The 15,459-nt window shown below is 39.5% G+C and overlaps 1 protein-coding gene across 1 annotated transcript in view; it reads right to left on the bottom strand.

Moving 5' to 3' along the window:
• atxn3 (ataxin 3) overlaps positions 1 to 15,049 on the bottom strand; it is a gene marked incomplete at its 5' end in the record, with an annotated part of 31,746 nt that extends 16,697 nt beyond the window's left edge. The window contains 8 exons of the mRNA XM_080854332.1: positions 306 to 466; positions 1,386 to 1,521; positions 5,909 to 5,996; positions 6,497 to 6,563; positions 13,869 to 13,954; positions 14,060 to 14,104; positions 14,201 to 14,365; positions 14,963 to 15,049. Of these exons, the coding sequence (XP_080710458.1) occupies positions 306 to 466; positions 1,386 to 1,521; positions 5,909 to 5,996; positions 6,497 to 6,563; positions 13,869 to 13,954; positions 14,060 to 14,104; positions 14,201 to 14,365; positions 14,963 to 15,049 (835 nt within the window). The remainder of the gene's footprint in view (positions 1 to 305; positions 467 to 1,385; positions 1,522 to 5,908; positions 5,997 to 6,496; positions 6,564 to 13,868; positions 13,955 to 14,059; positions 14,105 to 14,200; positions 14,366 to 14,962) is intronic.
• Positions 15,050 to 15,459: the final 410 nt, after the last annotated feature.

Here is a 15,459-nt window from a genome sequence, read left to right as displayed (position 1 = left end):
CAGCGTGCGTTAATGTGCGACAGTCACTCAGTCAGTCACTCAGTCAGTCACTCAGTCTCTCATTCAGTCAGTCAGTCACTCACTCAGTCACTCAGTCAGTCACTTAGTCAGTCACTCAGTCAGTCACTCAGTCAGTCAGTCAGTCAGTCAGTCACTCACTCACTCACGTCAGTCAGTCAGTCAGTCAGTCAGTCACCTCACTCAGTCAGTCTCTCATTCAGTCAGTCAGTCAGTCAGTCAGTCAGTCAGTCAGTCAGTCACTCAGTCACTCAGTCTGTCAGTCAGTCTGTCAGTCAGTCAGTCACCTTGCATGCTCAGCTGGATGGCTCTTCGGAGGTCCGCCTCCTCATCTTCCACCTCCATGTCCTGTCGGCTCAGGGCCAGGGCCTTCTTCAACTCTTCTTCATCCGAATCCAACGCTCTCTCCTCCAACACAGGTCCTGGTTCCTGGACTTTCAAGGGAGCCCTGCAGGGCCAGATGAACATCAAGTCAATGCAGACCTTTGTTACATTTTAAAGGTACAAAATCATTGCTTACAGCAAAGGACACAAACAAGCTTAAGGTACAGGCAAATAATGTAGCAGATCATTGATCACACTGGGAGAAAGGCATTTTGACTAGATGCTTCTTATGACACGCCACAGACACAGAGCATAATCAATCCATCTCTGCAATATGAGACCTATTGTTAGTACCCAGAGGTAAACTCAGTCAAGATATGTTCTCATATATCCGGAGTGGATATGCACAAACCACAGGTCACTAATATCAAATTATATCACGTCACAAACGCAAGACAGTTTCAGTTGGACTTGGACCTGCTGCAGGGAAAGAGAAATCAAACTGAGTTATTTACCTAAAACCATTAATGTTATGTAAGAAAAATGTCAAGAAGTTTGCCGTAAGCCAGTCACATTTAACGTTACATCACTTGCTATCCATAATAGTCATTAACTTTGATGCAACTAGAAAGCAATTATGATTAACATGACTAGCATTGGCAACAGTAACGTTATAGCTAACATGACATTTTAATGAGAGTTTTTACCATGTTCAATTATGTGCTTCTTGACACGACTATTCACATAGCTAAGATTGAACTAAGCAAGCTAGAAGTGGCAAAATGATTTAATTTATTGGTAACTTCCTCAGTCAATTAGGCACGCTCAACCTTGCTAGGTAACGTTAAAGGCACTTTTATGTTATTTGTCAAACTTTAAACTGCAAGGTGCAGTGCATGTCATGTCATGTTTGTTCTGACCTAGCTGATGTTTGATCACCAAAAGCTCTCGCTTGTCTTCACTGAGTGAAGTTTATTCTGACCTAGCTGACCTTTGACCCCCAGAAGCTCTCTGCCGTTTCCGTCCCCCTCAGACCAGCTCACCTTGGACCACCACTCGTCTGGGCGTCATCTTCACCAATCAGCCTGGGCCGCTGCTGCTGTTCTACACGTACAATCCCCAAAATCTTCTCTGCCTCGCATTCTGGCAGGTTCCCCCGGATCACGAATATAGAATACCCTGAGAAAGACCAATGAATGACACCTCCTCTAAGATTATTATTATACATCATTATAACACGGGTAGATGGAATTATAACACGGGTAGATGGAATCCACCATTCTGAGAGTGAGTTCCGGGGTGTGCTTTAATCAACGATATAGTAACTGTACGACCTGTTTTCATCTACCTGAGCGTTCCATATCAGTGCGCACTCAAAAAGAAATTTCTAACCAAGATGGCGGAGTGTTGTGGGGAATGTAGTGGGGAATGTTTCATGTGAATTAAGCTATCTACACGACTTTTTATATGTGTACATTGACTCGGTTAGTTGTTTCTGCGCTACACGAATGTTGCAGAGTATTGTAAGTCTTTACTGAAATTCTCAAATATTATTTGTAGGTGACTGCTAGCGCTTAGACCAAAACTCCATTGAAACACACGTAGCTTTTGTGCTAGGCTAACAGACGTGAAGTTCTCAATGCTATTTGTCTGTTGCATAGCAACAGCCACACAAAGGGGGACTATTTTCTCTTGGCTACTGAAATGCGATACACAACGTTTGGTGTCTACAACTTTTTTTGTGCTGAAAGGCAGCTTACTGTTTATATTTTAATTGTACTTAATATTTATAAAGTCGCTGGCAACTGTGTTATAAAAGCAATAAGGTACTCGAGGCAGTACTGTATCGTCAATAATGTACTTGTTCGAGGGTTTGCCGGCCCTCCGCTGTGCGTCGGGCCTAACAACTCCCTCGAACAAGTACATTATTGACGATACAGTACTGCCTCTCGAACCTTATTGCTTAATTAAAACATAGTCAGTGATATTGGAAAGTTAGTTGTTTTGAAACCACAGTTGGCCTGTTACCTTGGCATAAAACAGAGACAAAACAAAGAGATTATTGCTAATCACAGTGCTTGACACATCCAGGCCTGGAGCATTTCCTCAGAGCATACAATCTGAAAAGCACTGCAGGGAATTTTCTGAATTGGCGCTGCTCACTGCACCCTCCAAAACACAAGAGGCAAAACCACTCCAAACCACTTGCCTCTCCACAGAATGTAAAACAATGAAAATATGAATAAAAATGCAATAATTTTGTGGAAAGGCACTGGGGCCAAACCCACTATGAGTATTCTGTGTGAGATCTACAGCATCCAATTACCACCATGAGATTTTTTGGTTAAATTGGTAATTCGTATTCATGATTTGTATTTATGTCAAAGTGAAATCATGCCCTTATTGGCTTTTACTATCTTTTATTTTGAATCAAACCTGCCTATAATAGGAGAATTTCATTTAATCTGGACTGACCATCCTAAACAAATCAGTCTCTGCAGCATCAAAGCTTCTGGATAAGCGTGTATTTCCACTATGTGCATTCAAAGGTGACCCAACTGAACTGAAGGCAGTGTGGCTGCTGAAATTTCACATGGTTTATTTTTCATGATGACACATAATGATATATACGTAAATAAGATAACAATAGCCTAATAGTATACAGCGGGTAAAATAAGTATGAATTGAACTGAATTGAACACGTCACCATTTGTCTCAGTGAGTACATTTCCAAAGGTGCTACTGACATGACATTTTCACCAGATGTTGGTAACAACCCAAGTAATCCATACATACAAAGAAACCAGAACAAATAAGTTCAGAAAATATATTACGGTAATAATTTGACAATGCACACCATGTTTGGAGGAGAAATGGCACTGCACATCATCCCAACAGTAAAATTTGGAGGTGGGAACATCATGGTGTGGGGCTGCTTTTCAGCATACGTAGTAGCAAACGCCACAACATCTGGTGAAGAGCACCTTTGGAAATATATTTACTGAGAAAATGGTGACGTGTTAAATACTTATTTAACCCGCTGTATGCTTTATAGTTTAATACTATAGGCCTAACCTGAAATTAACACCAGTTAAGTAATTGAGGGATGACTATTCTAAGAAAGCTATTTAAGATATGATGATCATTTTCTCAGTAAACAGCTTCTAAGTTGTACGTTTTTTATACACGGTTGTATGCCTTTCAGTAACTAACACAATAACCCAATTTCAGTTCTCACAATCATAACAATACAAAAAGCAGCTGAATCGCTGACACACACATCAGCTGCTACAGTAGGGTCAGAGGGCATATGGCTAGCTAGAACTTTGAATTAGCTGTTATTTATTTCTCCAACCAAGAAAGTTTAAATCCCGGCCTCTGACGTGGGCATAGCAAATCATAATTTCGTGTTTCTGTTGCTCAATGCTAAGTGCTTTCGGATTAAAGTGTATAGAGTAATACATGTAAATGTATGTTGGGCTGGCCTTTCAGATATAAGGGGCATGGGCCACCCACAGGTCACGCCACTGTAAACAGCAAGCTCTTTCCCACAAAACAGACCTGTGCCAGTACTATATTCCGCTGCCTCAACACTACACTGCTCTCTTTTGCTTATTCAAAACCCAGTAATTACTGGCTAACACAAGACACATATCCAATCAATAACCAAAAGGAATTTGATCGACATTTCCCTTGTGGTGTAAATGCATCCTTTGTCATTCTACAGCTCTTATCCAAGCACTTCTTCATTAAGTTCACCGTCTTCCTCCCTGAAGATCTCTCCACTCTCCCACCACTATTCATGTTTCACCTCAACCCTATCTATCAATCATTATTGTTTTGTCTTGCTTGGTCCCTCTCCACACTTGACACTGACATAGCAATTGGAAAGCTTATTCTCCCTGCCTCTCAGACCCTCCTGCACCACACTCTCCAACCTTGGTCTCACGGACACGGACATGATCTATGAGCAATGCACCGCATACAGGGCAGCTGAAGGGCAGTGTCTGTCAAAAGATTGGAAACACCTAGGGCCTGATTTACTAACAGAATTGTGCCCACTTCAGGCGTAATTTCTACGCAATATGCAGGTAAAGACATGGAACCGTTTTTTTTACGCAATTAATAAAACATTTAAAAACAAACATCAGTTTTGGGAAGATATAACAGAAATATTATTTGTTTAAATGTTTATATTTGATACATAATTTAATATAGGAATATCAAAAATTGTCCCGTCAGCTAGCTGTTCGGCCAGGTCTTTGCCTTTTCCCCCAATCGTTCAAGCAAACCGAGTACAGCACTCACCTTCTGCGTAGGATTAACGCGTATCGATTCAGGAAAAGTACTTGAAGTACAATAACTAAACTAAGTAAATTGAAGAGACAGTGCAGCATATTCATTTCACCTTTCATGTTTATTTTTACATTATAGCCTCTCGGGCAACCAAACGTCAAATGTTTGAGTTTTCAAATGTATCCGCCTAGGGCAGCATTTTTGAAAAGCATAGTTTTCAGTTTCGGAATACGCCGTTTGACTGTGGTTGGAAGGGCTAAACAGAAAAAAATTATGCGTTTCTATATTTACCCGGGTTAGTGTGGACAGGGTCTAAGTTTGCTGTAACCTTATGAACCAAAAGCTCTTAATTCTAATTCAAACTCATCATCCATGGTGGCAGGAACACGTAGGCCCATTCTCCCCTATTTTAGCGGTGCGCTAATAACACTAGAGGGCGGTGTAAGGCCCTGATTAAGCAACGAGGTTCTTGTTTGATAAATACTACGCAAAATGCGGATAAACATCATGCGCTGTATACGGTTTGGCAAAGGCGCTCATTACGCTGCGCTCACAAATGTACGTAAATGAGGCCCCGAGTCTTTTATAATTTGAGAGACACATGCATATGTATTTTAACGGTTTGAAGATTTATTTTGACCAAACAAATATATAAATGTACAGATATTGGTACAAAAACTTAATACATTAATTTTCATTGAAAAATCCTCCCTCAGCAGCTATAGCAGCTCTCCACACTCTTGGCATCCAGACAGTTAGTTTCTCCAAACATTCAGCTGAAATACTTGGCCATGCCTCTTGTGAAATTTGCCAAAGGTGTCTGTCGCATTTCTTGGTGCTGCCTGCATCGAGTTCATGCTGGCTTAGACAGTAGTCCATCTCGGGCACACCCTCCTATCTGAACGCTACCTCATCCAGGTTTACAGTTCATCTCAGGCACACCCTCCTATCTGAACGCTACCTCATCCAGGTTTACAGTTCATCTCAGGCACACCCTCCTATCTGAACGCTACCTCATCCAGGTTTACAGTCCATCTCAGACGCACCCTCCCACCTGAACGTTACCTCATCCAGGTGTACAGTAGCATTATTAATCAGTGCTGGTCAAATTTGCTTTATTTTACCAGTATCTTGTTAGGGAAAAGTGCCATTAATTTAACAGCATCCAATTAAATAGCAGTAGTTGGTAAAAAAGCAATGTTGTTATTTAACTCATAACAGCTAAAATATGTAAACAACCATAAAACATGTTAAGTACTAGGAAGCTTACCTTCTTGCTGTAACTGCGCTAGGAATAAAGCCAGGTATGTATCTGATATCAGCTCTGGTCCAGTCAATAGCGAATTCAGGTTGAACCACTAAAACAACAATCATTTGAGTTCTCAGTCATAATCACAATCAATTTGATATGATTAAACATATTTTATTGACACAATGAGTCTCAGGTCACACTAGGATCTCTCAAGAGTTTGCAATGATTTTGTGGCTGACCAAAACATTGCAATGGAGGTGAACGAATCATAATGTGTGGGAGTGACCTCTTCGATGATTTTTAAAGTGATACTCCATTTAAAGAATAAAAAAGGTTCAGAAAGATTGGTATATACTTAGAATATTTTTCTCAACAAAACAAGACTATGTACACACACAGATAGAGATATATAGAGCGAGCAATTGAGAGAGAGAGAGAGAGAGAGAGACAGAGACAGAGACTGGGTGCGCACATTTCTTTTCATAGTTATTTTCATACATTGTTTAACACAACCTTATTATGAGCAACTCATAGTTAAATATGTGTTAAGTTGTATGGTTGCAAGATCACTTAGGAAGCTTACAGCATGCCAACATGTGTGAGTACCTGCAGTCCAAGCTTTCGTACTGTGAACCAATGTTCTTTGTAGTTGCATATGAAAGCCTTCTCATTTCTAAACAAATAAAAAAGATAACAAATGTTTAGACACAAATAATGATACAGAGCATATGAGGCAAGTGTCAATTTGTAGAATGGATGCAGGATTGTAAATAAAATAAACAGTGTCACTCAAAACTAATAAATGAAGCAATCATCAGTTTCGTGTAGTTGTGTAGTTGTGTGGTTACTAAACTTCTATATGTTACCAACTCTTCTGTCTACAATGTTCACTCTTGGAGAAATTAATTGTTTGAACACCCTTTACCTGGGGAATATTCCATTTGAGATGTGGAACAGTGATGCTAGGAAACTGATACTGATACTTCTGGTGGCAAGTAAAAAAGCTATCACAAGAAAATGGTTAAAACCAGAACCACCTACAGTGGATGAATGGATGGATATAATCCATGATATTTATATAATGGAAAAGCTGTCTTTCTCACTTAGAATTCAGAAAGAAAAATTCCTTTGGATCTGGACTAGATGGACTGAGTATGTTAAACCTATACGGAACATAATAATATGATGTATTTTTACTTATTTGAACTCTATTTCTATTCTAATCTTTGCGATATGTAATGTGAAAGCTACCCATGTTCGTGTGTGTGTTTTTATTTGTATTTTGTATATTTTTTTTTTTCATTTCATTTTAATAAGGTAAACCTTTGGTTAGCAAAGAATTGACAAATATTTTCAGGTTCAAAATTATATATTTGGCTTAGAAATGTGTAAGGAAGGTGTGTTTTTCAAAGTATTGAAGATATTCTAAATGTGTCATGTTTGATTGCACTCTTGTCAATATCCAGATGACCAAAATAAAAATAAAATAATAATAAAAAAAAACACCTATTTTACCCACTGTTTCTCAAGCATTCCGAGACGAAAAGGATATAAATTCTGAAATATGTTTTTTTTAATCCCTCTGCTAACATCGAAAAAAAAACGGACTACAAAGCAAGTCACTTAATTAATGAGTCACCAATTTTACCATGTTGCAGAAGCTAACCATAGCTAGCATTTGATAGCCACAACGTGTTGCATAGATTAAAAAGGATGTCTTAGTCACAAAAGCTGCTACGTTAAGTTTCATAAGAAACCTCAGAATGTGAGTTAAGAGTTGCTTGGTAACCATGGATCCCACATCCTGCTTGTGTCAAGCACCGCGATGTAGCCCATATTTTTTCTGCTCTAGCATATTGGTAGCAACCAATTTTTTCCAGAATGGCCAACAGTTAGTTGGAAAAGACTGACTAATAACTACATTTTAACTCACCAAATAGTTTGCCTAGATTTTCTATTGCCATTACTCACAGTAATTCAGCAATTTGGCCTGATGAGAATTGTAAGGGCCCGACGTAACCCCACTGCTAAAAATAGGTTTTTGAAAACTGTGTGTTTTTGTATGTAATGACGTTCTTACTGCTCTCAGATTACTGTTGCTGAGTTTGTGCTCGTTAATAGTGTAAGTAGTACTTTGGGATCAATGGGAACAGAAACCACTTAAACAGAACCTCTGTTAGTCCATGCACATATGTAGAAACATGATTATGTGGAAATCTGAATATGGTAACTAGGTTTCAGGTTAACATGACCATTGAGATAACCAGAGATATACGCATGTGATCGCAAGACTTAAGTGTACGGAAACACACTCAAGGAGAATTTGGGGGATCTGCCATGTATTATGAATATGTATGATCAGAGGTCAATTTCTATTTAACACTTATTTAGGTGATCATTATTTCTCCTTTATTATAACACGGGTAGATGGAATTATAACACGGGTAGATGGAATCCACCATTCTGAGAGTGAGTTCCGGGGTGTGCTATATTCAACGATATAGTAACTGTACGACCTGTTTTCATCTACCTGAGCGTTCCAGATCAGTGGGCACTCAAAAAAAAATATCTAACCAAGATGGCAACGTTTTGTGGGGAATGTAGTGGGGAATGTTTCATGTAAATTAAGCTATCTACACGACTTTTTATATGTCTACATTGACTCGGTTAGTTGTTTCTGTGCTACACGAATGTTGCAGAGTATTGTAAGTCTTAACTGAAAGTCTCGAATATTATTTGTAGGTGACTGCTAACGCTAGACCAAAAACCCATTGAAACAGATAGTAGCTAGCTAGCTAGCCTCGCTGCAAATAAGTATAACGTAGTTCTCACACGCGGAATAGTGGCGATATCCAAATCAATATAAACAAATGTTAACAAAGTTGAAAGTGTCCCATTGTAGTTTTTGTTATTTTAATGGCAACTTTATAAAATTAGCAATGTGAATGAACAAAATGGTGCGAGATCAATCTCAATCTCCTAGCTAATCATGAACAAACTTTTTGTGCTAGGCTAACAGACGTGAGGTTCCCAATGCTATTTGTCTGCTGCATAGCAACAGCCACACAAAGGAGGACTATTTTCTCTTGGCTACTGAAATGCGATACACAATGTTAGGTGACTAGAACTTTTTTGTGCTGAAAGGCAGCTTACTGCTTGTAATTAAATTTGACTTAATATTACATTATTGACGATACTGTACTGCCTCTCGAACCTTATTGCTTAATTATGAACATGTATGATCAGATATCCATTTCTATTAAACACTTATTTAGGTGATCATAATTACTCATTTATTATGAACATGTATGATCAGATATCCATTTCTATTTAACAATTATTTAGGTGATCATAATTGACCCTTCCGCGACCACTCCCCAAAACGGTAACTGATCAATCATAGCATAGCAACGGTGACTAAGCTCGGGACCTCAGTCAAGCGAGCCATTTTGATGAATGGAAGTCAATGAGAGAGACGTCTGCTCGAGAAGAGAAAATGAAACGTTGTGCTTATGGAGTGTGTAATTCTGACAGTCGATATCCAAAAAGGCTGGAGGGAGGGGTAACATTTTATCCCTTCCCGAAACCCAAGACCCAGAGAGAGAAATGCCTGCTGTGGATCAAACAACGTGGACGACCCCCCCCATCAGCTGAATGTAAGCAACATAAACAGAAGCACCTACTTTGTTCAAAGAAGCTATGTTGCTAAAATCTGCCCACTGCATCGAAAACGTGAGAAAACCCTTGCTTAAAATACGATTCAGTTTTACCACCTTACATGTTTGCGTAGCGGCGACTGTGTAGATAATAGAACAAATAAACATGGCTGGAATGAACCTGTTAGCCTTAGCATTTGTCTGTCTACAAACACGGCATGTAATGTCGTGGTTGTAGCCTATATAAGCATATTGCAGAACCTTTTGCCTGCTTCGATCTGAGATCTTGCTGTTTTTCCAAAACATGCTCATGATTTATTTGGGTAGAGCTGAAATTGACACGGTTGAAAACATGTTGCCACCCCATTCATACCAATGCTGAGAACCTGGGAAACGTGAATGCTTGACTGATATACCAAACGTTGCTAAGGGGGGCGGAGTTTGCGGAAGGGTCAATTACTCATTTATTATGAACATGTATGATCAGATATCCATTTCTACACTTATTTAGGTGATCATTATTACTCATAGTCCAGCACCCTGCCTTGGTTGAGAACTGGTCTATAAGGTGATACAACCCAGTGCTCCTTTTATTCTATGTCTTGTATTCTCCATGTATCTCTTATTTTAAGCATTTATCACGCAGCTCATCAGAATGTTGGAAAAAAGTTCCATTGAATTGCATGTTCCATCCCAACGTCGGATTTCCTTATAATGACCGCAGCACAAAAATGAATTACCGCTGCCAATGGCAACAGTTAGTGCTTCTAATTCCTGTCTTTCATAACTTTTCGCAACGGAAATTAATTGGAAGTCAGCAAATGATAAATTCCTACACAAAACCGGAAATTTAAAAGTAATATTTGTATGAGAAACAATTTTTTCTCAGTAGAAGCCACAAAACGGCAACAAAATCTCTTAAGAGATATTTGGGAAGAATGGTTTTATTCATTTGTGCAAGTAACCATTTAATAAGCGGGAAAATGCAAATAAATCCCTTCAGGGCAAAACAAGTCCTGTTCATCCTGGCGGGCGATGACCAGCAAACTATACATTATCCCTTACATATTATTTATTCCTCATTTATGCAGTCCCTATTCGCAATCTTACAATTCACCCAAGGAATTCCCACAACACCAAAAATGTCTTCAAATATTTCCAAAATATTTTTGCTGGAAAAGCAAAGTCATCTGAAACTACAGTATATTACATCCTAGAAAAATTTGCAATTGTTTTCAGCAATGTCTCAGCATAAACATTTAAACTCAGCAACAGTATCTGATCTAGGTCCATATCAGTAGTCCAAGGTAACGGCAAAACCAAACCCTCAAACTCAACACAAGAGTGGGCACAGATTGTGTGTGTGTGTGTTTATTTCTTACTCTCTCGCAAGCTTCATATTTGTACAGTTGTATGCAAAAGATTGGGCACCCTTGAGCAAAATCTATATTTTGTTGATATATGAAGTGAAATTATGTAAACAGAACCATGCGGCAGTAAGTATGTTAAGTATGTTGATAAGCATGTTGACGTGTAGCCAACAAAGAAAGAGCCGCATAGTCAATGCTATGAGGGGAAATGGGAGGGATGTTGCGTGTGCTTCTGTGTTCAGTTAACGACTCTGCAGACTCCCCATTACTGCGAGGGTGAGCATGCTTCACTTCACCTTTCTTCTTTCATTCAACTAGTCAGAACCAAACTAGTCAGATCCATTTGATACCTGCTACACATATCCAACCATTAATGGTCAAATCCATGTCAAAGGGGTAATGTGTCGAGAGTGTTCAGGGTAGGCACAAAAAGGCAGCAGGGAGACAATTCAGTGCTTTGCCATTTATTCACCCTCCACCAGGGCTTTAGGGGGGTATCCTTTTGCATTTAAAGAAACAAAAAGACTGATCATATAAATTGGAGAAAAAAAAAGATATTTACAGAACTGCTGAATATGCACAGCCACTATACTACCTTGGAACAGGCAGCAGAAATATAACATACCTCACACTTCTGAGGATGCTAAAGAAGAGCTCAGACAAAGCTTCCTTTTCACCAAGGAAGCAACTACAACTACAACAACTACGACACTAACCCTTTTACCAGGTAGCTGAACCCACCCCTAACGGGCACAGCCCATTACAGGCCCACAACACAGGGGTGATGTCTCATGACAGGGGGAAAGTTCAAATGGTACCAATCCTATTACTAGAGATGTCAAGCCTTGTCTGACAAAACAATCACATATCACATTCTTCATTGAAAACATTGGGGATTAGTTCATTGATTTTGCGAGGGTGCAACCATGTCCTCAAGAACCTGCCCAAAACATATAGCCGTCCCAGGACGTGAACGCACTTCTTAAGAACAGTGGAAAGATGCAAGAATGTTGTTGTTTGTTTGACCAAACACAGTATGGACACAACCAGTCATTCTTTTACACATGTTGCATACACAGACAACTTATATAATACCACAGCGATTTGTCTGAACAACAATTGTACAATAAACTGAAGATTTCCAACAATGCCAACTGAATGAGCGAAATGTTGGACTTGGTTTCTGCAATATGTGTGCAACCATCAGCTTCTACACTCTCCAGCCAAGTTAAACCAGTTCAGAGTGTTATGTGGTTCTGTATAATGAATGGAGAAGCCACTGTTGTTGGTCAAAAGTACAACAAAGGTTCTGTTGGGTCCACCATTGGGATGCACCTATGAAACACACCATCACAAGTAGTTTGCCCCCCAAAAAATGATTTGAGTAAATCAATGTGCTAAAAGAATGTGGACATTGTGGGGGAGCAGGGTTAGTGAAACTGCCCATAAACAGCCACAGGTCCAAGTGTATTGGAGAAGGGGTGGACAAATCCTATATGTTTTTAGCTTGCTTACCCAGGCCTTAGATGTGGTTGCCCAATCTCAGTATCAGGTATTATGTATATAATAAGTTGACCTTCTTGCATATTTTAAAATAAATTATTTAAATGCGCTTATACTTACTGTACGTCCACTTCCCATATTAAAGCCCATTATACACAGACATGAAAAAACTCACGTGTTTACATTAATGTAGGCATTTCTGTAACATATAACATAACCATCTCATCTTTCACTGGCTTTATGAAAAATGCATGTCTCATTTTTGTCTTATGTGAACTGTTCATTATGGATATAACGCATACATGCAATTAGTGATGAACAGGTAGCCTATATTGGCTTAACTAAATTTAGCTGATCACTGATTAAATCAAATGTCACATACATTTTACAAAAAAAATATACTAGCTAACAGAGGAAACAGACTTTGTAATGGGCGTGTTCCCCAAGAGGCAAGGTATTTCCTCTTGGAGTGATGAAATAAGTTTAATGCCATTTATTTATGCTTTTTATTTGGTTATTGTGTCAATCCGTTGTCTTTATCCCGAATCGGAGTGATGTATTTGTCATTGTCTGTGTTTAGTACCGTGCGTGTTGCCACAGTTTAAAAACTCTTTAAAGGGATGGTTCGGGATTTTTGACATGAATCTGTATGGCATCTAGCAAACCTGCCGGACTACTTTCGGCTTGACCAAAGCTGGACGAGAACTCTGCTCACAGGACGCTGCCAGGGGTAAGTCAGTGTGATTGCATGACACTGGTGATGGAGATGCCATACAGATTCATGTCAAAAATCCCAAACTATCCCTTTAATGTAGCGGCTTGCATCCCTCCCCTGCATCTTGTATTGTATTGATTCAGACGGGTCATGTACGCATCAAAGACAATTATGTAAGTGGGTTGCAAGATGATAAGTGGCTAACTAGACTGTAACATACATGGGTTGTGGAGTATAAAGACAATCTCTTGAAACAGCTTGAAACAACTTAGACAGCATTGAGTGCCTTGAGAGTATGTGTGCATGATGAGGTCCATTCAAACTTGTTAATACAGTATCCTAAGAGCCCTGGGTGATGTGGTCTGACCTGTGGGACCTGACTTACAGAAGAACATTTATAATCCATTGAAATTTGTAACTGACTAAACTACAATGAGCTATTTACCTGAGGGTAAGGACATCTATTTGTCTAATTATTCAATTAATAGAAAAGGAAGCAAGGTGATGCAAAGCCTTGACTTGACTGCTATTAACTAGTTATCAGATAACCTTGGACTGGATATGGGTCTGACCTAGCTAAACTAGGTCTGAATCCTTTTGAGTGAGCTAATGCCAGGGGACACGTACACAGAATACTGTTGGGTCCACCATGTCTGAGCAATTTCCAGTAATGTTTTTGATCAGAAATACAACCACATATGATAGCCAATACCACAAAAATACAGTGTCCTTACATTGGGTCTATCATTAACCGCTGGTATTCACGACTGTTGAAGAGGATCAGCTCCAAACCCCACACTCCAAGAGCATTACTGATGACCTTTACAGCAACATACACAAAAAATAGCCCAGCTGTTTATACGAAATTTGACAGAAAACAGGGACTCTCGTGTAAGAGTAAAAGTGGGAATTTAAAATAACTCACTTGAATCGAAAAAAACCCACTATCATCCATATTGCCAGAGGGCTGCTGTGGAACGACAGAGACGAATAATAAGCAATTAGTAATGGACAGTGTCCGTATAAGAATAAGGCATAATGAAACGTGCTTGAAAACTATCAGTACCTGCATGAAGGTTCTGTACTCCTCGCTGGCTAGACCACCCTCTGCCATTCTCATCCTCTCCTCCTCATCCAACTGATGAGCGATTGATGACAATTCTATCGGCGTGAAATACTCTCCCTGTAGAAGGTTGTTCAGGCAGTGTTGGGCACACAACGAGCCCTCTTGCTGTTTAAACAATACTAATTTGTCAGATTCATTCATTAAGTTAAATGAAATACAATACAATAACTGTAACGTTATGAGTTGTAAGGGCGCCGAAGGGGAGTTAAGATCATCGACTGTTAAAAGATGGCAGTACCAATATCATGATTTCAAATATTTGCAGCAGAATTATACATAAGCAAACACAACCCCACAGTGATTCATTTTCACCACTAACTTCCAAGTAAGTGTCGAACATTAGCCTGCTAAGCCAGTGCGTACAAGGAAAAACAAACACATCGAACAATGTGCAACCCGTGATCTTGCGGTGACTGTATAAGACGGGGCTATCAGAGATGGATCATTAATACACATTTTTAAAACTAATTTGGTTTGAAGAGATTATAAATTAAATGATCAATTTGTAACTCTTGGTTGAAAGTGCATTATGACCTAGGATATTTCGCTTAAGCTATCCTTGTTAGCGTATCGGCTATGTATTTACAGTTGCTAACTTAGCAAACAACCGTCTGGAAATTACCCACCAATATATCACAAATATTAAAGATTTTGAACCGGTAACAACTGCTTCTGACATGTCTAAAAGAAACCAGGGCTTACTTTTTCATGGAAAATAGTATCCATGTTGAGGTAATTTATGCAAGGCTTCGACAACGACAGAAGCCTAGCTAAAAACCCTCCTGTCATTGGTCAGTATGATGTCGACAATGTTTCTCATTGGTTAGTAACAGCAACAGTGCCTATACAGAGTACCACGAAAACCATAGAAGTGAACTTCTTACCGTTTCCGGTAAGATGTCCGGTTTTGCAATGAAGCAGATGCACAACCATAGACATGTGGGGAATGTAGTTACATTCATAGACATGTATAGATAGACACCGCCTCCACTGCTTCAGCCCGTTGCCTCGGCGAAACGCGTCGCCGCCATTTTGGGAAAGGAGCTCTCTGCCGTCAGAGGTCTGTCAGACGTGTCAAACAAGCGCACGTTGCCAGGAGCTGCGGTTTTTCTGGATAAAAATCACGATAACCTTTTACATTTCGCAACCAATTTCATGGAGTATTCAAAGGTTTATGCTCTACGTGAAGTGTGTGAAAA

The sequence above is a fragment of the Sprattus sprattus genome, assembly GCF_963457725.1.
Source record: "Sprattus sprattus genome assembly, chromosome: 1".
Classification (NCBI taxonomy): domain Eukaryota; kingdom Metazoa; phylum Chordata; class Actinopteri; order Clupeiformes; family Clupeidae; genus Sprattus; species Sprattus sprattus.
Note: the sequence above shows the minus strand (reverse complement) of the source record. Positions and strands in the feature narration are given on the sequence as shown.